At 33.6% G+C, this 24,811-nt stretch overlaps 1 protein-coding gene across 22 annotated transcripts in view; it reads right to left on the bottom strand.

Annotated features, from left to right (window-relative positions):
* Positions 1–24,811, bottom strand: part of SOX5 (SRY-box transcription factor 5) — a 1,002,640-nt gene that overhangs the window by 344,884 nt on the left and 632,945 nt on the right. For 18 of the 22 annotated variants that reach the window (XM_025455370.3, XM_035707446.2, XM_035707449.2 and 15 more), the window contains one exon: positions 2,151–2,382. In XM_025455370.3, coding sequence (XP_025311155.1) covers positions 2,151–2,381 — 231 coding nt within the window. In that variant the 5' untranslated portion in view covers position 2,382. Of the gene's footprint in view, positions 1–2,150; positions 2,383–14,232; positions 14,265–24,811 lie in introns of those variants that run through there. The other 4 variants (XM_025455366.3, XM_025455367.3, XM_035707455.2 and 1 more) reach the window with 2 other exon arrangements.

Here is a 24,811-nt window from a genome sequence, read left to right as displayed (position 1 = left end):
GCTTGTCTAGATGAAGTTGTTTGAGGGAAGGAGTTGTGTTTTATTCAATCTATTTCCACAGTGCCCAACAATAACAACAAAAAATTCGGTACAAAGTAAGCAATTCGTAGTTTGTATCTAGTTAAACTAAAGTCTTCCTTACAAACTAGTTTCATTTTCACTAACATCCTACATCAAAGGATCCCCTCATGCCTACTACAGAATGTAATTTAATATACTTTTGCTATACCCATTCTCGAGTATCCTTAAAATAATATCTCCTTTATCTCTGTGATATTCTCCTAGTTATAACTATTTATTCCTACTCCTTCAAATTTGTGTGTTTAGACTTAGAGTGGTGTCACAGGAAAACCAAACCAAGAAGCACTCCCTAAGAGAAGTTTATCATCAAAATATTGAGAGAGAGGAGGCATTAGCAGTGATGAAATGGAGGGTATGATCTCCTTATCCTGTTGAATTGTGTACTACCATTTTCCCCATTTCTTTTCCTCACCTTTATGAAATGAGCCCAAAAAGCTGAATCATTGCACATAAATAATATGGACTCACAGTAGAGAAAAAAAAGTATGAATTATGGATAGTATGATTAAGCTTGCCAACAAAGAGATAATCAAAGCATATAATATGCATGTGCTCTTACGAAGAGCTTATTATGTTTATAAGCATGGACTCCAAAGCCAGAATGTCGGGGTAAACACCCCTGGTTCTCCTCTGTATCAGCTGTAGTTTGAAGCAAATTATTCACCTCTTTGTGCCTCAGTTTCCTCATTTATAAAATGAGAATAATAATAATATCTCACTATATTATTGTGAAGGTTACATGAGTTAATACATGCAATGTGATTAAAATAGCACATCTATATAAGTGTTACATAGTGTTAGTCGAAATACTATCCCTGAGGGGAAAATGTTGGCACATAGTAATACACCTATTGAAATTCTGACCTATGAGGCTTAAAATGTTGAAAGGGTATTTAAGCCTAATGTGAGTGACAAAAAATAGCATCCATCTCACTTTTATTAGGCTATCTCTGATTTTTCTTCTTGATTCAATTATATATATATATATATATATATAAAATGCAATAACATAAATAAGTGGGCATATTTCAATAGCAAGCACATTTATGATATGTAATACTTTTCTAGGGAAAGCAAAATAAAAAAAGCATTTCACGTAATCAGCGTTGTCTTCAAAATATGAGAATGTATGAGGAAACATAGTTCTGTTGGTATAATCTGGTTCAAATTAATGGCCCCACCATCCATGAAGTGGAAGAGGAGGTCACAACCCATGACTTGTACCCAAGCAACCATGTTGAAAAGGCAAGTGTGGCTTTACTGGGGTAAGTGCTGTGCTACCTTGCCAACATGCTGGTTCTGTGTATTTAAGTTCCTAAAAGCCTTATTGGTACGTGTGTGTGTGTGTGTGTGTGTGCTTTTAAGCTTCAGCCAAAGATGCTATGCTGCTTCTTCCCTCTCATCTGTGAAACCAGTTGCCTAATCTTCTGCAGTGATCCAGACCCCAGGATGAAGGGGCAGATAAATTATCCTGAGTTCCAAATTCTGGAATAGGATGCACTAGGTAATTACTGAACTATCAAAACAACAGCATGAATGAGACTGAGTTAGAAAGTACAGCAGTCACATTAAAAACTATAGCTTCTATGAAATATATTCTATAATATTCCTGCATTATAAGGAGTACTAGAATCCAATCTGGAAAAGCAAAAAATTGAAAAACATTGATTTATTGTGGTGGAGATGTTCAAAGTATGTTGTAACTCTATCTGGAAAAACCTTTTATTATAAATACTATGACATCTAACTGTCATGCTGACTAACTTTAAGTGTGCTACTTAAACATTATTCTTATATGTATATATTTCTTCTTCTAATAAAATTGTGTCTCAAAAGCAAAATTCTTGAAAACCAAAAGGAAAAAAAAAAGAAAGGAAGAAAGAAAAAATAGCACATCATGTCCTTCTTACTGGAATCTACTTATAAAGAACTCTAAGATGTTAGGAGTGAATCTTGTGTCTGGCTGTTAAGTAGATGATAATTATACAGCAAAGGACTGAAGCCAAACTATGAGAGGAGTAGACTGGTCAAAAAGTGAGTGTAGGCACAAGAGACCATGAGAAACCTACCATTGTATTGTGCTGAGAAGTGGGAGTCCTATGGCCACAAGTCTCTTGCGTCAGCAGAGAAACTGGCTGAAATTCCTCAGAGTGAGGCTTGTTGGGAAAACTCACATGCAAGGGAAGGTGAAAGGCTGGGAGCCCGTCACTCTCCTCTTCTTCCACTTTCTGTCTGCTTGTCACCATGGCTACCTCTCCATCTGCTTCCCCATACGGAGAGGCTGGTCGCTTGGAAGACATCCTGGAAGGAACAAAAGAGGAGAAAATAATGAAACCTCCACATAAATCCTTAATGCCGTCATTGTGTGGTTAGGGGCCATTGTAACAGAAATGCCTTTTTGTGCTGGCAGAGAGCAGGAAACCATCCAAATACCACTGCAAAGCGCACACAATCAGAAACAATGGCCAAGCAGGTAGCAACAGAACAGTGCTTGTTTGTTGTGAGAATAATACACTAATATAGCACTCTCTTGTATTCTGGCTTCTTAAACAAGAGAATTCACCTAAGAACACTGCATAATGAAAGACCATTCCATTTTAAAGGGAAGAAAAATACCCATCTAGTTTTACACTTTGATAGACCTTATTGAAGACAGAACATCTATGAATAGCAAATACTATTGGCAGTTAAAAGAAGGAAAGAACTAAAATTTCTTGCATTAAAAAATAAACAAAATAAATGAATGACTGCCATTATAGCAAATTTGCATTTTATTAAAAGTATGATTATTATGAAATGTAGAAAAATTGGTTATAAGTAAACCTAGACTCCATGACAAAAAGTTTGATATGTGTTTAAAGCTTATTAAGAACTGAATAAATGTTACAATTGCTGTGAATCTTAAAACATTTGAGAATTGTTCTTTTCTCACCTCTCCATGTATTTCTAATATCAAATAGGCAAAGTGGTTAAAAAAAGTGAAAATGTAAAAATATTTCAGTTTTCATTTCCATAATTCTACAAAAGATTTAGATGTGAATTCTCAGACCTATCTGCCCCTTAGAATAGAGGGAAAAATTGAAGAAAGATAATTTTGTTTTGATGAGCTAATGCCTATAAGGAAATACTTGTAGACAATTAAAAAATAAACACTTCTTTTTTGGTATTTGAGTCTAAGAATACTGTCAGAGGTTAAAAATATCTGGCAAATATTCTTGGTTAAATACAGTGTTCCCTTTCCTTTCATTACAAGTTTTATACATAAACAGTATAGAGTTAAATTTTTTAATTAAAAAAAAAAACTCTCTTGTATTTGCAACTTGATCTGACCTTGAGAAAGTTGTTATTTTTGCTCCACAAACAAAGAGTGTTTACAGAATCATCCATTCTTATTCTAGACCAGTGGGAGAGAAGGCAGGAAAGCATTAACTGCCACACCACATCTTTCATATATATATTACTGATTTTTTCATTTGAAATTTACTACTGAAGAGATGTCTCTAATCATTGCTCAATAATACTTTCTTACTGTGAAAAGTTTCAAAAGAACAGTGTATTTGAGTACTGCAGATATTCAATTAAGAAATAATAGCACAGTAGAAAAAACGAAGGGCCTTGGAATCAGACAAACATGGATTAAAGTACTGATTCTGCTACATGCTAGCTGTGAGACTTAGCTTTAATCTATCCCAATTTATTCATCTTTCAAGGAAGATATAATATCTACTTGTAATGCTCTTTGAGAATAAACTGTGTACCATATGAAAAATAACCTGTAGAGCATTTAGTACAGAGTAGACACTCAGTAAGCAATAGATGCTATTTACTTTAAAACTTTAAAGCTGCAATGTTACCTACCCTCTCCCCCCAAAAAAACCCAAAATCCCAAAATCAAAAAACTATAAGATGAGGAAAGCAGATTACTTTTTAAGATTTAAACCATAAAATCAACATGAAATACAAAATCTCCTGATAAGAGAAATGCTCCTTAGCCAGTCATAATTAACAATAAACTGATCCAATGTATTAGCAAATGTGAAGAGGAAACACTAATAGCAGGAAGACATGATCAGCTGAAGAACAGAAAAAGAGGAGGGAATGTTGGTGGCTACCAAGGAAGTGCTGTCTAAAGGAGAAGTAGACCAGGCCATCACATTTCAGGGATCTTCAGTTTTTCTGATCTCATTACTAAGGTTTACTCCAAATATACTCTTAAATATGGAGAAAGGAAGTAAGGGAATGAAGCTAGGATAGTTCTAGTGTCATTGGCAATATCACACCTATCACCAAATTGAAAAATTAAAGTCAAAAAAAAAAAAGAAAAAGAAAAATTAAACTCTATATAATAACTCTAAGCACTAGTCATATTAGCTTTTACTGCTCTGCTTCCATGCTCTCTAAGCAAACTTCTGATTGCCATGTAGAAAATGGGCTGACAGAACAGATTTGAAATATTTAAAGACTTTGTGAAGTGATTTGTGAGAATAAATCAATAAAAGGACCTTTAATTATTTCTTGTTTTACATGTAGTTTGACTATAAGGAGATGATGCATTTATTATACAAACCATAGTATTTATGATCTGTGTAGGCATTATCACAGTTGATAAAATTAATAAATTGGCATTCCGGTATCTACCTCGGTCTTATGTACAATAAGTCTCTTACCGTCCAAAAACTCCAGGCTATTGGCAAAAGCTAGTCTCTGGGTTATTAAAGCAGAAAGCTAGATCAGCTGGCCTTTTCTAAGGTAATGCAGTTCTTTTTCTTTTTCAAGATTTTATTTATTAATGAGAGACACAGAGAGAGAGGCAGAGGGAGAAGCAGGCTCCATGCAGGGAGCCCGACATGGGACTTGATCCCAGGACTCCAGGATCACACCCTGAGCCAAAGGCAGACACTTAACCACTGAGCCACCCAGGTGTCCCTAAGTTAATGCAGTTCTATGACCTTCTGGAAGTAGGACCTTTTTGCTGATTTCTACTTTATTAATAACATTATTAATAATGATTATGAAAACTGAAAGTCCAAACAAGATATAGGTAGATATGGTAAGTAGTTAAGATGCAGCTACCCTTCTCAAAACATCTAGTCATTTCAATATCTAAATTATCTTTCTATACTTCTGGATAAACAGTCTATATATATCATACTATAGAGCAAAAAACCTAAGTTCTAAAACACTAAACATGACATGAAGGGGTGGTACTGCCAGAAGGCACCTGGTCCTAAACAATTCTATATTTCATGCTTATTTCAATTCCATTTTCAGACACTTACAGAATGTCCTTAATGTGGTGGAGTTGAGAATATTTTTATAAAATTCAGGTAAAAGAGGTCTTAAAGATTAAAAAAATGTATTGTAATAAAAATGCTCACAGTTCAAAAATAGGCTACCAATGTCAGAAAAGAAAAGGCAAATACTTACATTTTGTAGGGAGCTATCAATCTGCTTGATATTTAGTCTGACTCATAGTACTTCTAAAAATATTGATAACAAATCACCAATAATGTTAATTTTTGAGTTTTTGTTCATCTACCAAACAGTTTCATTTTGGACAGAAGAAAGTTCATTAATTTAAAAAAAAAAAAAGTACTTTCAAAGTTATCTTACTGTTTATTCTGGTCTCTATTTTATTCGTTTCTGATTTTTCTTTGTTATTTCCTTCCTCTACTAAACTTCAGCTAAATTTCTCCTTTTTCTAGTTTCTTGTGGTATAATGTTTATTCAAAGTTTTTTCTTAAAAAAAAAAAAAAAGATTTTATTTATTTGACAGAGAGAGAGTGAGAGACCGCACAAGCAGGGAGAGCTGCAGAGGGAAAGAGAAAATTAGGCTCTCTGCTAAGCAAGGAGCCCTATGCAGGGCTCCATCCCAGGACCCTGGGATTATGGCCTGAGCCAAAGACAAGACGCTCAACCAACTGAGCCACCCAGGCGCCCCTGAAACTTTTTTCTTAAGACAGACATTTATAGAATGAATTCCACTCTAACATCTGCTTTTGCTACATCCCATAGGCTTTGGAATATTTTGTTTTCCTTTTCATTTGTTTTGAGACATATTTTGAATTGCATGAAAAAAATTCTTACTATTGAAAAATTTTCTACCATTGGAATGGGAACATCCTACTTTCTGTCAATGTTTGCTTCATGTATGTTGAAATTCTGTTCTATCCATGCATATTAACAGTTGTTTTAACTTCTTGAAAAAGAATAATATTGGAAGATATATAATTAAAAGAAAAAGAAGTCACTGCAACTTTCCATATATTGTTTATCTGGGATACACAGGGTTCCAATTCCTGCACTTGCTTACACGACATGCTGTGCTTCAGTGCAAGGATGCCTTGGAATAGTCTGAGGATCCAGGTTGGAGCATGCTCTTATGTATTCATACAGAGACGAAATTTGTCACTCCTGTGGTAGGTGCTAGACTTGCCAATGAAGAAAACTCAGACTTCAATGAATATGACTTGAGACAGACAAATATAATCCAGTGTGAAACTAACCTGTGGAGTTATGATGATATAATAGAATCCTTAACTCAGTTTTGTGTGTGGACAAGAAAATGTTCTTGAAAGAACTGATGTCTAATTCCAGGGCAAAAACATCTAATTTGAACTTTCAAATCATCAACAATCCTTTACTCATCACTTGCTATGTGCAAGACACTTACCTAGTGGGGATAAAAAATGTGCAATTCAAATCCTCTGCTTTAAAGAGCAATGTAGTGGTTGAGAAGACTCTGATAAATAATAATGAAAGAAAGTTCAGGTTAAGGGCCAAATGGTGCTACAGCTGAACACCTTCATGAGGACTGGGAGATCCTGGAATACTTCTGGGAATGATTAACCAACTGAATTTGGGCAGGGTAGGGGAGAAAAAAGTCAAATGGAAAACCTGGGATAAATGAAGAGAGAATTCCGTGCAGGAAGTAATGATACAAGTAAAGATGCAGAGATAGTCTTAGAAAGTACAATGTAAATTTAAGTTTCAAGCTTACTTAGGAAAAAGGGACATTGAGGAATATAAACTGAATGCTATCTTTAGTCTATAACATTCCTGGACTTGCTGAGTTACAGTCATGGAATAGATAAGAAACAGCCTCACTTATAAGGGGCGACTTGCTTTTACATGGAGTCACTTTACCTTTACTTGTCCATATAGCAATATGCACAATCATGCCACTCTAGTCCACATGTGAAAGTAATTTTAAAGCTCCTGAAATTCTCGACTATTGGCTATGGGCTCTCTGTGTGCACTGTCATCACTATGTAAGTAGGATGTCCCCAATTGTACTCAGACATGTACAGCAAACTTAGGGGTAGGGTAAATGGTACGAGACTGCAATATAAACTAAACCATTGGTTCTCAACCTTGGCTGCAAACTAGAATTATATGGAGAGGTTTAAAAAATACTGCTGCCTGAGTCCCACTGCCAGACATTCTAATATTATTGGTTCTGGAGTGGAGACGGAGTATCAGATTTTTTTAAAGCTCCCAGGTGATTCTAATGCATAGTCAAGGTTGCAAGCCATTTGCACTCATCAGAATAATGCTCCTTACTCAAGTTGTCTAAACTGTGATCCCTGAAGCTTGTGAATATGTTACTTTACAAGGCAAAAAGGGACTTTGCAAATGTAATTAAGTTAAGGATCTTGATATGAGGAGATTATTTTGGATATTCTAGGTGAGCACAAAGTCATCATAAAGGTTCCTATAAAGAGGGGAGGCAGGAGGATTAGAGTCAGAGAGAGAGACTGAACCATACTATGTAACTTGCTTTGAAAATCGATGAAATGGTTCCATGAGCCAAGGAATAAAGGTGGTCTCTAGAAGCCAAACAAAAAATGATGAAACAGATTCTCCCCTAAAACCTCTAGAAGGAATGAGCCCTGCCAACACCTTGATTACAAGACTTCTGACCTCCAGTACTATAAGTGAATACAATTGTATTGTTTAAACCACTAAACTTTTGCTAATTGTTAGAACAGCAATAGGAAACTAATGCACAGGGCACACTTACTTCTTTCACAGTTGGCATTATCTCAATCTGAACCCTTCCTAACCCAGATACACCCCTTGCCTCATCTATCACTTCATTTAGTGTCAACATCATTTCCCAGTGAAGCCTTCCTTGGTTGCTCCTCCTAAACCAGCACCTCCTTGCTCTTTTTAGCACCTTGTTCCTATGACATATTTCTTTATTATCTGTCTCTCCCACTATAAGATCCAAGAGGGCAGACTTTATTTTTGTTCACAGCTACATTCCCAGGACTTATAATCCTTTCTGAAGATAGTTGTTTTTCAACAAATACCCATTATGTGAAAGCTACCATCTAAAACCAACAACTCTCTTAGTATTCTAATCATGAGTAGTTGTAAGATCTAGTCTTACATGGCAAGCATGCTTAGAAAATGTCTTAATATTGTCAGAAAAAAAAAAAAGGAAATCCAGCTCTGTGCTAATAGCATCCTTTTAAATAATTTCTATGTAAAAGAATTGGTATACCCGGTTAAATTAGGTTTTTAAAATATTCATAAAAATCTTATTTTTCAAATGTGTATGTAAAAAACTATAAACATGAGGGAACTTTATGAAAGAGTGCTACATAGTTAATTGCTATCTGACTTATTACTGAGGAATCACCTATTTACTGCTTTAGAATATGTTCTTTGATGCAATTCTATAAAATGAAAGCATATGCAAAGTGAAAAGAACTTATATATGGAACAAACATAAAATGGAAGACTTAGAACAGGAATTGCTTTCCTTATGAAATAGTTTCCTCTTTAAAGTTTCTTTCTTTCTCTAAGTATTTTAACCTTTGACTGATTAATTCAGAGATAAAGTCCTAGGAAGCAGTGCCTTCTACTGGTTATTCTTCTGGAATTGTGATATTATTTCTTTTAAGGTTTGCAGTTATGTATGAAACACACACACACACACACAATCTATAAAGAACAAATTCCAATTTTTCCACAGTCTTCCCATAGCATCACTGATGAAGTGACTTAACTCCACCTCAAACTACATCATCAACTTTTATTATTAGTCCACTAAAAACTAAACATCAGTATAACCTGTGGCATTCATTCAATAGTTTTTTTTTCTCTTTTCTTCTTAATACACAGTGTCTAAAACTGTAACACAGACACTTGAAAAGCAAGAATATAATTTTATAAATTTCTTGAATTCCCCAGGATATACAACATGTCTTACACTTAATAAGATTTCAGTAAGTACAGGACTATCTGTGACCATTTGACCTGATTTTTCCAAGATTAATGCTGAAGATATGACTGTATGATAAAGGCCTTTCCAAATTGTGTTGTGTTTTTCTCCCTCTATGATGAATGAGATACAATTAATTACATGGCAGCACAATTCCTAGCACATACTTGGTACACAGTGTATTCTTCTATGAATAAATAAATGAATTGCATGAGTGTCTATTTTGTGCCAGGCAATTTATCTTTATGTTATGAAGGAAACAGGTAACTTAGATATGAAGACCCTTCTGTTTCACCGTTAAGGAAGTACAGTCTAGATGGAAATAGAAGTCATATACCCACTCAACCATTCATTCATTAATGGGAAAACATTTATTGAAAGACTACCATGTGCCTGCAGATAACAATGTAATTAAGAAATCAATAAATAATATTTTAAGGTAAATGACTTTTTATAAATGTGAGTACTATGGGAGACAGATAATAGAAAGATGATGTCTCACTAAAATAATAAGAGAATGCTTCCTACAAATTACAAGAATTCAACAGGGTAATGAAGGATGGATCCGATGTCAAGAGACACAGAGAAGAAGTGAGGATTCCCGACAGGAAAAATGACATTACCAAATTAAAGAAATTTATAGAATTATATGGGATGGTGGGTAGAGTGGTTTAGTTAAAGCGGGTGATTTTAGGAGGAGTAAATGCAGATAAGGATGAAAGGCAGGGGCCAGATGACAGAGATTCCAGTTAAATCCCATCACTTTTAAATAGCTAAAGCACAATTTGAAATTGAAACCAAGGCAGAAGGTTGCTGGTGATGGTTTGCAAGCCACAGAGTAACACCATCAACAAAATTGTACTTTAGAAAGAAAAACCCTCAGAAATTAGCAATGCTAGAATGTGGAGGGTGGGAACCATAAAAGAACGATTAAGTGTGATACATCAAAGATACAGAGATTACTGGACTGTATAATTTAGAGAACAATACTGCTAATAAGAAAAACATAAAAATTAGAAGGAAAAGCCAATCTGGAGGAAAATATGAAATTCAGTTTTAGAAAGAAATCTTTGTTGATTGTAGGATTAAAAAAAAGAAATAGGTTATCAGAGAATGCAGAACTCTCATAGAAGTAACTAAGGCAGTATTCTCTTTTAAACACAAATAGAGAGTTAACCAATAATTGTAATTATTTCTCATTGACAATATATTTATTCTCCTTGTTTTATAAAATAGGAAACTGAGTCAAAAGGTGGTTAAATATCGTTTGTTACACTATTTGGTATTTGCACTATAATAGGCAGCAGCTCAAGCCCAGAATTGTCTCTCCAAGGGAAAAACTGGAAAAAAATAGAGCAAGGGGGAGGAAATCTTACAGTCCATCCTACTTTGGGGGAGCAGTGTATAAAAAGGATTAGCAAAAAGACAGAGAAGTCAAAGTGATAAGCGAAGCAGCATAATTATTCTTTAAACAATTCTATAAAAGTAAACATTCTCAATATGAACTTTTAAAATTCTGGACCATGACATTTATTTAATTTATAACTTCCATTAATTGCTCTCCTAAATATTTGTTTTTAGTATTTACTCTCTCATGTTAAATTTTAAGCATAGCAGAATGCATTTTTAAAATGACAGAAAGTATTTGAAAGGATGAATCTTAAGGGAACAATAAATATGGGGTATTAAAAAATAAAATAAAAATTATCAGTCCTGGGGCACCTGGGTGGCTCAGTGATTGAGCATCTGCCTTCAGCTCAGTTCATGATCCCAGGGTCCTGGGATCAAGTCCTATATCAGGCTCCCTGCAGGGAGCCTGCTTCTCCCTCTGGCTATGTCTCTGACTCTCTCTGTGTGTCTCTCATGAATAAATAAATAAATAATATATTTTAAAAAAATGGTCAGTCCTTCATATTCACAGATTATACTACTTTTCTAGAAGTTAGGAACCTCAAGTTTTTCTAGTAACAAGACTATTCATACAAAACTTTTACATTTACTTGTCTGGCCTCTTATGTAATTAAAGTTGTTGTGAGAAAGCTAATCAATATTAGGAATTAAACTCTACTGTTTATCAAAGATATTCCCACAGTAGAATGTAACTCATCTAATAATGGAAATAAACATAGACATTTAGCTTTGAATAGACAGGTTTTGATCCAAATGAGTGAAATGACCAACACTTCTTGAGTGGTTTATAAACACAGAATTACACAAAATTAGCATATCACTTTATGAAAGAAAAATATTTTTGTTACTCTTATCTATGAATTTCAATTATTATTATTCATATTTTATGGTTTATTCTTTCTTCTTCCCTCTTACATCTTTATTTTCCTTCTAAGAATCAACTTTGTGTTTAATTTGCGAACATTATATGTAAATTTAATAACCCAGTCTGTCATATATAATATTGAGAAACCTTTTTTTTTTTTTTTTTGAGAAGTCTTTTAAGTTGAAATTTTATTTGTGGTAAACATGCAATATTTCAAACCTGTATAATTTTTTTCTCTTATCTATAAATCCTCTTTGCCATGAGTTTCTTTCTTTCTTTCTTCTTTCTTTCTTTCTTTCTTTCTTTCTTTCTTTCTTTCTTTCTTTCTTTCTTTCTTTCTTCTTTCCTTTTTTTTTTTGCCATGAGTTTCTGATACAGAACATGCCAATCTCTTTACTTCTATACCCTTTGCTTCCCACATACAATGATCTCATTCATTATATTGTTATTTAGAATCATGAACAAGTTCATCAGGTCCTGGAATAAACTATAAATGGAAGTAGAAACACAGATTTCATAGAAATATAAAAACGGACAACATAGAGTAATAAATAAGGCTAGACTCCCTTGTGATTTTAGTATACACTTCACCAGAGTAGAAACTTATTTCTACTAGTATTCATAAACAAAACTTGTCATAAGTTTGAAATCTAAAAACAAAAGTAGTTTTGATCTACAGCTACACAAATAATAAATTATTCTGTTCTGAAATATAATTTGAATTTACATAAAATATTTTCATACATAATATAAAAGTTTAAACCTATATATAAAACTGTGTTAATTTAAAACGTTACCTTCATCAAGATTCAAAATGACCTTCACCAAAGCTGTTCCCTGTGTTTACCTTGTCCTACATTTAGTTTCTGAGATGTTCTCTGCATTGAGATCAAGTGGTTTATTATACTATCTCTTCTTTCTGATAAGAATAGAGCCACTTTTAACTTCTTCAACACATTTTGGCCCTTTCCTTTACTGGCATCTCTGTCTTTACTAAATAGCTTCCCCCAAACTTGTCCAGCCACCAGAGTAAGAGATAGAGGGAGGAATAAGAACAAGCAAAAAATGAGGAAATTCTTTGCAAAAGGGGTGGAAAATAAAACTTAAAAAATATATATATATGTGAAGTTAAAGAGAGATAAGACTTAGAAATAGAATTTAATTCTTTTTAGTACCTGAAAGGAATAAGCATCTATGAGTTAGATGCAGGATATTTCAAAAGTGTGAATTAATGTGCTTAAAGTAAGCAATAAAATTAACTTTAAAAGCCCATTTGTTTTTGTTTTCTAAACAAGAAAGGCAGATAATGAAGGGTAAACATTTAGAAACAATTTATGATAGCAAAATTCCATGCTACAATGATTCAGAATTCAAAATTTGATTCTTTTTCTAAGTTCTTCTCTTACTATTTCACTAATAATTGCAAATCCCTGAAAATTCACCCCAAAATTAGACCATGTGTTATTGCATGAAGGCCCTCAGAAAATTTTCTAAATAAAAAGATTGCTTTATTATGAGTAACCTAACAGCTGGGCTCTAGGGCCAACATTTATCTAAACAAATGAATTGGCCAGCTAAAACTTCTCATCTTTATGTTTTATTGTGTTACTTTAACATTAATCTACACTTACTAAGTACCTAAAACAATACTATTCCTGATAAATAAAAAGGTAGAAAGGGTATTAAATTTAATTAAACTCCACTGTAATCATTCTATAATGTTCTTCTACTTAGAAAAGTTAGTGTTCATTCTAAGTCTGACAAGACTGGTTACAAGAACGTTTATGATTCCTAAATACAAAGTCACTTTCATAAAGAGAAGAGGTAGCCAATGTTTTTACAGAGTTCTGTACTTTTTGAAAAAAAAAAAAAAACTGAAACTTTTCTCATGATTTACAACACAAGAATATAGCAATAAGCACTTTCCACTTAAAAAAAAAACCCTAACTTTATTTGACTTACTTAATAATTATTATAATTTTATTTCCTTGTCTCAAAAACAGAAACACCTAAATCTGGGTTATTAAGCATTTGATCACAGAATCTTTTTAATTGTCAAATACACTAAATTTCAACCAAATTTACCTGAAGAAAACATAAAAAAAGATTGAGATCTTTAAATATTGAAGGGAGATTTCTTCCAAGTTGTTGGTAAAATGACCAATCCCAGGAGTTTGGAAGGAAACAATACAAACTATAAATGGCAATTTGTTGTGAATTATATAATTTGTGTATTGCTATACATTTGTCATTAATCAGAAACAAATAGAAAAAGAATATTCAACCTTCAGCCATCTACAGGTTAAAAGTGTCAAAGTCCTTTTGTCTGGATTATTTATGAATTACTTTGAATAATCTAGCATTAAGATTTGTGGTTCTAAAACTTGTTATTACAGTTAGAAAGAGAATACTTTCTGAGGAAATAAAAAGCTTTTTCCATTCGAGTATGGGTTTTGCCTTTCTGACAGCTCCAAGTCCACAGGATGTGGAGGGATGATTTAAATTTTACATCAAAATTGTGACTGCACTAGACTTTTTTCCCCCTTCTCAAGGGAGGCATTGTTCTTGTCTTTCCATAACCAGGCGTGACAGCGCCAGACTGGAGTCATACGGCTGGTCTCTGAGTCAGCGTGAAAGTGCTCACCTCCTGAGTCTCCCCAGATGCTCGGCTCCTTGTGAATCTGAAAGCTGAGCACTGAGTAGCCACAAACTCCATTCCTGGGACAGATAGAGGATTGGAAGAAAAAAATCTAGGGATTAGCGAAAAACTATCTCTTCCAGTATATGCTATAAAACTTTTTTATTATGAGTTTAATAAGAAGTAACAATTAAGAAAAAAAAACATATTTAATACCAGTATCACTTTTCTTAACCCAAAGTTGGGATACATTGTTGAAAAAGGAGTTGTGTGCTTCTGAGTCAAAGAAATAAAGAAAGTCTAAAAAATCAGATGCCTTTTAGATTTCTCTGAGACACATGGTTGCCACATGTATAAATTTCAGGTTATAGACAGCTGGATAGAATGGTGAGAGAATATTGTATGAAATGCATATCTATTCTCTCAATCTCTAAAAAGGTATCTTTAAAAATTGTCTGTAGAATCCCTGAAAAGGGACCATCTTTTCTGCTACCAGAATAATTGGTAATGAGACAGGGATGAATTCTATTTCATTGTCTGTCCTTGAATGAACCTTTTAGGGAAGTTTGAGAAGTGTCTGTGTCTTGTATATATGTACAACTGTGTGTGTGCGTGCATGCACACGTGTGCATGTGCATGGGAGAGAGAGCCAGAAAAAGAAAGAGGCAGAGAGAGAGAGAGATAAAGAGGAAGAAGAGGGAGTGGGAGGAGAAGATTTTACTGTCTAATGATATTTTAATAGAAATTAACAGTCTCTTCTTCTGGAACCTCTCTATTAAGGATTGGACAGAACCATCTTAATCATAATCATATACTAACAACTCTCACTTACTGTCTAATTCAAAACAATTGGTTGAATATTTTATGTATTTTGAGAAAAGAATTTAAAAAATAGAAGCAAACTCCTCCCAATTTGTTAGCCCATAAAAAGTAAAGGAAAAAAGCCAAAAGAAATGTAATTCCTAAATATTACTACTACAGTGAGTAACAATAATCTTTTAGTTATTGCTTTCCAAAATAATGCCAGTCAACTTTTTTCATATTGTTCTTATGAGGATATGAGCGTCTAACATGTTCACATGTGCACATATATGGGCATGTTTGTAATAATCTATGAAAACAGTTCACCATAATCACAGGGAAAGAAAGTAGATTTTCATTCATGAACATCACTAGTCAGGTGACGTGCAAATGCAAAAACAACAACAAAAAGTTTTAAGTAGGACAGGATATCTATTCAGGCTTAATTATATTAATCCCTCTGTAAAATATCATATCACTTATTTTAATGACTTGGTAATTTTGACTCTCCCAGGAGACTCTCCCTATGGCAGAACTGCAAATAGGATATAAAATTTTATTTTCCAAAATAATATCCTTAAAGGACTTATTTTGAGCATCCCTCCCTCCCTCCTATCTCCTTATCTGAGCTTCCTCCTAAAGTGCAACCCCCCACCCCTACTTTCTCTCTCCCCTCCCACATTACTGGCTAAGTCTAAATAAACAGCAAATTGTTCCATAATCAAAAGTGACTTATTCTTAGCATGGTGTATGTCTTGAAATAAAATCTGTGGCATGTTTAATTTATTTAGGATCTAATAATGATGACAAAAATAATTAAGTAACCAATCTAGTTTTAATTTCTTTTGTTTTCAAAGGTCATTGTGAAATCAAGCAAGTTAAGCCTTCAAAAGCAAACCTCTAGAGAATTGTGTGTGTGTGTATGTGTGTGTGTGTGTTTTCCCCCAGCAGAAATGAGAAACAAGGCTCACAGCTAAAAGGAATACTGAACATCAGCATCAGATTTGTTGAGAATGACTGTCTAAGTAGTCCAACGAAGAAAAATATTATGACCCCTTATCCTCTTTGGAATCCAGATAACCCTGACAAGAAAAAGTTTATACACTGCTCAATTGGGGCCAGTTTAAGGGACTCTTTCCATACCCCATACAGATTTGGTTACAGCTTGCTCCTACAACAGCTGCTGAAAAATGAACGAAGTACAAAATATTTATGTTATATTCAAAATAGACAGCAAAGAACATATATACAGTGCAAAAATCTTTCCTAGGACAACAGCTTATGATGTGAGGGATGGGAATACTAGGCACAGGCAAATTTTCTGAACTTCCCAACAAAATTAAGAATTTGCCATTATAATCATGAAAAGTCCAAAAGTAAGGGTGCAGTGCCAAAGACGATGAGCATCTATCAACCCAAACTCCAAAACAGCGGGATGCAGCTATGGTTGATGTTATAAGAATGCTGAGCCTCTCTTCTTGGTCCCTTTCATGCCAAAGCTTCTTTGCTTGGATGAATATGAATTAAATCCATAAGCTTTCTTATTTTTCTAGCTTGACCTCTAAACTCATTTTACGTCTTAACTGTTTATCTTCTTCCCCCATTAATCTTTCTGGTTTTAACACGTTCCCTGTTGTTTTTAGGGGGGTAAATACTTTAAAAGCATGGTTCCTACTGCCACTGTGGACGAATTAGGAATGTTAGCTTTTTCCTATAAATGGGTATGAACTGTTCAGTAGTCACCTAAAGGATACCCGTATCTTGCCCCTGAAATAAAAATTCAAAGGAATATGGCATATACCATACAGAAGAAAATCATCAGACTCTTATAAAGGTATGATAAGTATGAAGACCTAAAAAGATCTCACTACAAGGTTTACACGAGATTTCAAAAAGGGCTAACAGTAATGTCACTATCAAATTACCATTAAAAAATTTAAAGTCTGTCCTATAGATAAACATTCTGTAATAAATAGCTTTTCATATTTACTTTCTCTTTTTCATCAGTTCTAGGCTAAGGGCATAAGACATAGATGTTCTTTAAAATACTATGTCACTATCACAGAAATGTCTAATTTTAGACTGTAATTTTAGTAGTGTAACTGATTTCTTTCCTATTCTGTTTATTAAAATATAGTTGAAAAAAGTAAAATAAAATATAGTTGATAAGAAATCTCATTGATTAACATCCATTTGCCTATATCACCATAAAATCTGTCAGTACCAAAGATAAAAAAACAGTTTAAAGGTGTTCACTTTACAAATCCATAAAAGAAAAACTAACCAAACAAAAGCATCAAAACTTTAAAGTTGGAATTTTGCACTTCAATAGTGTTTACCATTTACCATTTAAGGTCCTCTGCCATATTTTCTGCTGTTCTGTAGTATTTCCCCTGAAGCTTAACAAAGGCCCAGCTGTATAAACCAGTTCTGTCAAAGAACATAGTTAAGGGATGGATAAAACAGGGAGGGGTGTCATACTGGCTGACCACTGTCTGAGCTTATGAGGATAAAGGAGCCTTGGTGGAGAAAAGTAATCATCCATTGCTTTTTTTTTTTTTTTTTTTCTTTTAACCTCATTACCACATGCTAAAACATTTTTTTTTTTCCACTACCCAAACACCCTATTCCAATCCCCTGTGACTGAAAGATCTTTGTGTTCCAAAGGACACAGAATCCTCCCGGACATCCTTTTCCCTCCTCTTCTTGTTTTTGTTTGTTTGTTTTGTTTGTTTGTTTGTTGTGCTGATTTTATGTTTATGGAGGCATGATCATTTAAAGACTTCTTAAAATACTGGCTTCCTCTCCATTAAACTAACCACACACGACCCCTAAAACATTTTTAATGGCTAAATAAACTTACTTGTTTTGGATTCCTTGTTACCAAAATATTATCAACAGCTTTCCATCGCAAGATAGTTGTTTCTGCTCAGGACTCTAGAAAATGATATATTCCTTTAAAGGATAGTACAGCATCTATAATTGAGCTAAGATGAGTGTTGAAACCCAGCATGTATCTTAACATTTTAAGGAATGTTTCCAGAAAATACTTACTTCAAAGAGGGTTGGCTACATGCACACTCAGAGTGTGTAGCAACGTGAGATATGGTCCTGAAGTTTGAAGGAAAGTTTAGAGTGAGGTAATTAATCCTTTCAAAACCTAGCTCTCATGTGGCCAAGAACACCAAACCTTAGGGAAGATTTTCCAGAGATTTAAATATGCATTTCCTATTTTCAAGTTTGTCATTCTTACATACTTTGCTGACATTATTTATAAAGGACCGAAGCCAAATCCCACTCAAAGAGAGCTACCGTAACTTCTCTGGTTCAAGAGTCCGCGGAACACATTAAATGCCCCAGGAAATCCCTGGGCAAGTGCCACCAGAACTTATATGGAGACAACGTATCAACTCTAGAGTGAGTTCTATTTCAGGGTGTCCTTTGAGGTTGGGACAAATATTTGAATGTTATTAAGTCCTCTATTTATCCAAAGCCTGCTGCAGCTGCACTGCAAGCTTTCTTCATTCTGCCCTGTCAATGACCTACAGGGATTATCCTCTTTCAGAGGGGGTAAAATAGGATTCTTTCACCGATCAGTATACTTTTCTATTCAATGTGAAGTGTATATTTATGATACAAAATGTATTTTCTTTAAAGTGAACTATGAACTATAGTTGCTTTCAGAGCCTCCCTCTTCCTATATCCATGGCTGGTATAGGTACTAGAGCAATAGTCCTTCATATTCCACCTTGCTGCATGTAGTAGTTTAGTTTCAGAAATAATTGAGTCATTTTCTTCTAATAAATATTAGAAGTTCCTACAAAGCAATCTGAACATATCAAAGTTTTCAAACCAACAGCTGCCTATGTCATATTCAAACTATTATACAGAAAAAATGGAATGCAGAGACAAAAGATAACCCACTGCAAAAGGGAATGATTTTTTAAAAACTCATTTTCTTACTATCATGAATTTCTTACCATGTCTTTCTTTAAAATACTTACTAAACTGTCCAGAAATATTTGCAGATAATCTATCCAAGTTTTATAAAACCCATCAAAATATTATTTCCAAAAAGAAAACTAAGCTACTAAGCACAGCACTATTCTGTGATACCTTAAGAAAACTAATATTAAAAATAATAATTATTATATTATAAACCAAATGTTTTCAATATCAATATACTTTCCAAAGAGAATGTGCTAATTATACTATAATGTATCTTCATGTTTACAAATTTTTAATTAAATGAGTAGCAGAATCTTAAATCTGCTCAAATGTGTCCTGTCTTATGGTTTTCTTCCACTTCTTTGCATTCTTGTTATTTTAATGACTTATTAATAAAATCTTATAATGATTCAAATATCTACAGAAATACTTTCAAGATAATATATACCTCTTATTTACATCTTCTTGCAAAAAGCAATAAGAAAAACAGTATTGTAGGAGGCATCTAAAGATATTTTCTAGGACATATGTTTTTTCAACTTTGGATTCAGAGAAGTATGAATGACTCTCATTAAGTGTGTGCCAAGATGTGCCAATCAGTGAGCTAGACACTTTGCATGTATTATTCCTTGTCATCATGATAACTCTCTATTGGACTACAGACTGAAATATAAGAGCTAAAATCATAAACTTTTGAGAAGGGAACAAGAGTAAATCTTCATGACCTTGGGTTAAGCAATGGTTTCTTAGATTTGACACCAAAAGTAAAAGATATAAAAGAAAAAAATAGATAAACTTCCTTAAAATTAAAAACTTTTGTGCTAGGCATAACACTGTAAAGAAAGAAAAAAACTAAAAATGGGCAAAAATACTTGCAAATCATATACTTGATAGAGGACTTGCATCCAGAATATATAAAGGTTTCTTCAACTCATGTGTGTATATAGACATACATATTTATATAAATTTATATGTAAATTTATAAAGAACTATGGTACAACTCATAATAAAAAAATGGCAATCCATTATTTAAATGGGCAAAAGATCTGAATAGACATTTGTCCAAAGAAGATAATACAAATTATCAATAAGCACCTAAGGAAATGTTCACTATAACTAGTCATTAGGAAAATGTAAACCAAAACCACAATATGAAACTACTTCTCATCCAGTAGAATGGCTAAAATAATAAACGTCAGATAATAACAAAGATTGGAGAAGACTGGAGACATTAGAACCATCAAAGATTGCTGACAGGTATGTAAAATAGTACTGTTGCTTTGGAAAACTTGAGAAGTTTCTAAATAGTTAGACACAAAATTATCATATGGGCCAGCAATTCTCTCTTCTAGGTAAACATCTAAGAGAAATGAAAGCATATGTCCACAGAAAAACTTGTACATAAACATGCATAGCAATACTACAATAGCCAAGACTGTGGAAGCAACCCAAATAGCTACCAGTTGATGAATGGAAACACAAAATGTGGCATACTCATACAACAAAATAGTATTGATAATTTTAAAAAATGAATGCTGGTGCATGCTACAACATGGATGAACCTAAGCAAAAGAAGCCAGTCACAAATGACACACAATATATGATGCTGAGAATGATCTGTATATACAGTAGATCAGTGGTCGCCTAAGACGAGCAGCGTAGCTGGGATGGAAGAGAATGAGGAAGGACTGCTAATGGACAGAAGATGGCTTTTAGAGTGATGAAAATATGCTAAAATTAAATTGTGGTGATACTTACACAAATCTGTGAATATACTAAAGCTCAACGAATTATATACTAAATGGGATTGGTATAATAATCTCAATAAAGCAATTTTTAAAACTACAAAGTAGACATTATTGCCTCCATTTTATCTATAGAAACTGGCTCAGAGCTGTTACATAATTTGATAAAAGTCTCACTGAACTAGAATTTGGAACCAGACCTGACCCAAATATCATCACATTTTCATTATAGAACATCTTTTTTTATGAAGGAACTTAAATATATGCTTTAAAACTGATTTTTTTCCTCCCAAAAGTTAGAAGTATATTTATCATTTCTGTTGCTTTTATTTGGATACAAGCTTTTATGGAACATTGTGGTTAGACCTATATTAAGTAAATGCCCTTTTTTTCTTCTCCTGACATTTTTTCATTAATTTTTTTTTTGCACCCTCTTTGCAACATCATCTTTTTGGAACCAAGATAAGCAAATATTTAATGACTGTTCTAAAAGAAAACCACTGTACAGAATCACAACTCATTCCTAAGGAATCCATGATATCCTGTTCTCCCATATGTTCTCAGGGGTAGACTATCAACTTTTACATTGATTCTTACTAATTTTTTCATTTAACTGTTTAGAAAAGAAGTGGGCTATCGTATTGTCATCGTAGTTCAGTCTGGAGCAGTTTCATCCAGTATATCAATCCCATGAACACAGGCAAAGTTTTTAGGAAGGGGACTAACCTCCAGCTTTTTTAGAAGAAACTTCTAAAGGATTCACAATCTTTGTAAGTAATTTGTAGGATAATCTCCAAAATAATTATCACTAGGTGTTAATATATGTTTTTTCCATCTTCAGGGCTCAAGATTAATCCATTTCCTATGAAATCAACTATTGCTGGTGCCAGCTGTATAATCAAGTCTTTAAAAAAATTACAGGGGGAAGCAGAATGGATAAGCTGATGGTATTTTAACATTTCCTCTTTCTTAGTAGTTTGTTTACACATACATTTCCACGATTATAAAAGTAGAGCATGATCCTCAGTTATTATTATTCTATGATATATTTTAAGATTTGTTCCACTTATGATAGTAGTTTGAATTGATTTAGGTCAATTCAGCACAGACTTAGTTAAATCGACATTGATTCGCCTGGACAAGTAGCTTTAAACCAATTTAGAACTCAGCATTTCCTTGAGGTGTATCAGTAGCAACTGTTTCAATTATTATTCTTTTAAAAATTATTTAGGCTCTACAGTGGTGGATAACAAAGACAAGAGTTAGAGGGGAGTAGGACAGACATTTGGGTAATAACAGTAAGAACTACAAACTGTAAATGTGAGCGCTAAAGCACAGGAGCTTATTGATTCCTAAGGACCCAGATATTGTAACAATCAATTACTATTATCATTACTAATTAAAGAATTGTTTTAAAAATATGTGCTAGTGGTTCACAGTGATTCATTTTTATCTTAGTTTACATTAAGCACAACTTTTGTACTGCAGTAAGGAATATCCTTGAAAGTTCTAGATTTAAATATAGAAACCTCACATCCTGGTCTTTATCTCTGTTACTGAAACCCATCTAACAGACTTTTAAATCCAGAAGAGACTTTTTAACCAAAACTGAAGCAAGTTTTCTTACAGTGGATTTTGAATTTCATGAGTTCTCTGTGAGCTACTAACTTTGGATTGTAAACTCTTTGGGTCACAAACAATTTTACTCATTTTTCAATCTCATGCACAACCTAGCATAGGGCATAATAAACCAAACTGGAGGCATGAGGGTAACATTTCAGAGCATAAGCCCTGATTAGACAAACCCGGGCTGAGTCTTACTTATGCTATTTTGTAGCTCGGTGACTTTGACCATGTTACTTAACCTCTCTGAGTCTCCATTTTCTCACTGTGGGAAGTATAAATATTTTATTATTTGTACATTTTGAGGGAAGTAAATGAGTACAAATAAAAGCACGTAGCACTGTACCAAACACATTATATGTACTTAATAAATGTTATCTATTCTTATTGTTGTTATTTGGAATTCAATTGAAATGAACTGAATCTAATTTAAACCACTCAAGTGTAAAGCATAGTTAAGGTTAGGATATGACACAATCTAATTAGCTATGAGAAGCCATCTGTGTTTAATATATTTGGACCTATGAAAAAGAGCCAAGAGTTATTTTAATATTTCTATAGAGCCAAATTTTTTATTTTTGAATAAAAAAATAGGATTTAGAACTCACTGCACAAGGCTCAGATTTCTGAGTCTTTCTGGAAAAGTGAGTAATCAAGTTCTACTATGTGGCATTGCAGCATCTGGGACCTTCAAATAATTTTAATTTCAATTTAAGTTAAAAGAAATCACTATTGAGTGACACCGAGAGCCAGGGTAGCAGTCTTCCTACTACCGACATACTAAAATTTTATCCCATTGCTAGGAATTCAGAATATGGATTTGCTGTATGACATTTATTGCCAAACAACTTTTATAAAATATGTTCCTTCCACCTGCTTCTTGAGGGTAAGTTGAATCCCCTTAGGATAAAGGAAGAGTAGGACATGTTTTATAAGATTCAGTCATTGTAAAAGTTTCATTAGAAATTGCTATTCACGTAAACAATTTCCCCGTTCTATGTATAGAACTTAAGACTTCCAGACAAAGAAATGGGTTTCTATTGTACAAAATAAATGTAGAACACGGGTGCATTGTATCACTGGACTTACTGCACGTGGCATTATAAGGAACTCACAGTTCAGTTTAGATTGATACCTAGCATTTTTTTTACAGCCATCTGAGTGAGAACCCTGAAGATAAACCCCAAAAGGATAATTTTTTAAAAAATCAAACCAACACAATAGTGAAAGGAAAAAACAGAATTTCTTTTTCAGTTTATGTAACTATTTAGTTACTGAAATACTTGATTAACACTCTTCTTTCCCTATACATTATCATCGGTAATTTTAACACATCCATTCCCAAAATGACCATGAAGTTCACATAAAAACATTTTGTATTTCTAATAAAATGTTTTAAAACAAGCACTCCAAGAGAAAACAATTGAGTTAGAATGCTCCGTCAATCACCTGGCAAAAGAAAATCAATCGAAAATGTGCAGTTTCAGGTAGATTTCTGCTGGCTACCACCAAAAAAGCAGACTGAAATAATAGCCACTTCAAAATGGAGTGATGTCAAGATAGTTTAAACACCACCAATTACTTGCCATATGGACTATATCCCCTCAGCTCATGGAGTATTTAGAAACTATTCAGAATTAATAAGCACTGCTGTCACAGTACTGTCAAGAAATGTAAACCCTTATTCATATTTTGGAGGTAGTGTGGGTAAATATAAGAAACAGTAACGAACTATAATCTGAGAGAAAATACGTTTAAATTACATTGTCTGTTGAACCTCAATGTTAGCAATGTTGTTTCAATTGCCAACACTGGATAAAACAGGTTTTACAAAAATAATAACGAAGGTAGTCTTCCTGATTCTTGGAAATCCACAGAGCATTATCAAGGAATGCTTTATTAGAATTCCTACTTCGGTGTTAACATGGGCCTCATTCCAGGAGCCACCACTAAAGTTCAGGTCTTAAATGTTTTTACCAACTTGTATATTAATTTCTGCCTCTGTGGAATTTCTATGAGGGATTTTAGAATATCTAAAAAAGTGTTCATTTCTAACATTTTATACATGGATTTGTGTGTGTGTGTGTGTGTGTATGCATGTGCACGTGCTATGTATGGCATACCCAGCTCACTATATAGATCAAAGAAAACTGTTGAAAGGTAACCTTCTGCTATGTCCTATTTTTTTAAGATTTATTTTAGAAGGCAGAACCAGAACCAAAACTCTTCATTCATTTAATATTTATTGAATGTTTACTATGTGCCAGTGTGCTCTATACTGAGAAAGTAAGCACATAAACAAATACTTAAAAAGCTATATAATATACAAAAGATTTACAGATAGTGACAAGAAAATAAGAGTTAAAAGCAGACATTAAGAGAAGCTACATTTAGGCTCAGTGTTAAAAAGAACCTTCTAACTGTCAGAGCCACCAAAAAAAGAATTGTCTCTTGAGATAATGAGATTC

Source organism: Canis lupus, chromosome 27 (assembly GCF_003254725.2).
Source record: "Canis lupus dingo isolate Sandy chromosome 27, ASM325472v2, whole genome shotgun sequence".
In the NCBI taxonomy this organism is placed as follows: domain Eukaryota; kingdom Metazoa; phylum Chordata; class Mammalia; order Carnivora; family Canidae; genus Canis; species Canis lupus.
The sequence above is the reverse complement of the archived record's forward strand: the minus strand, read 5'-3'. Positions and strand labels throughout refer to the sequence as shown.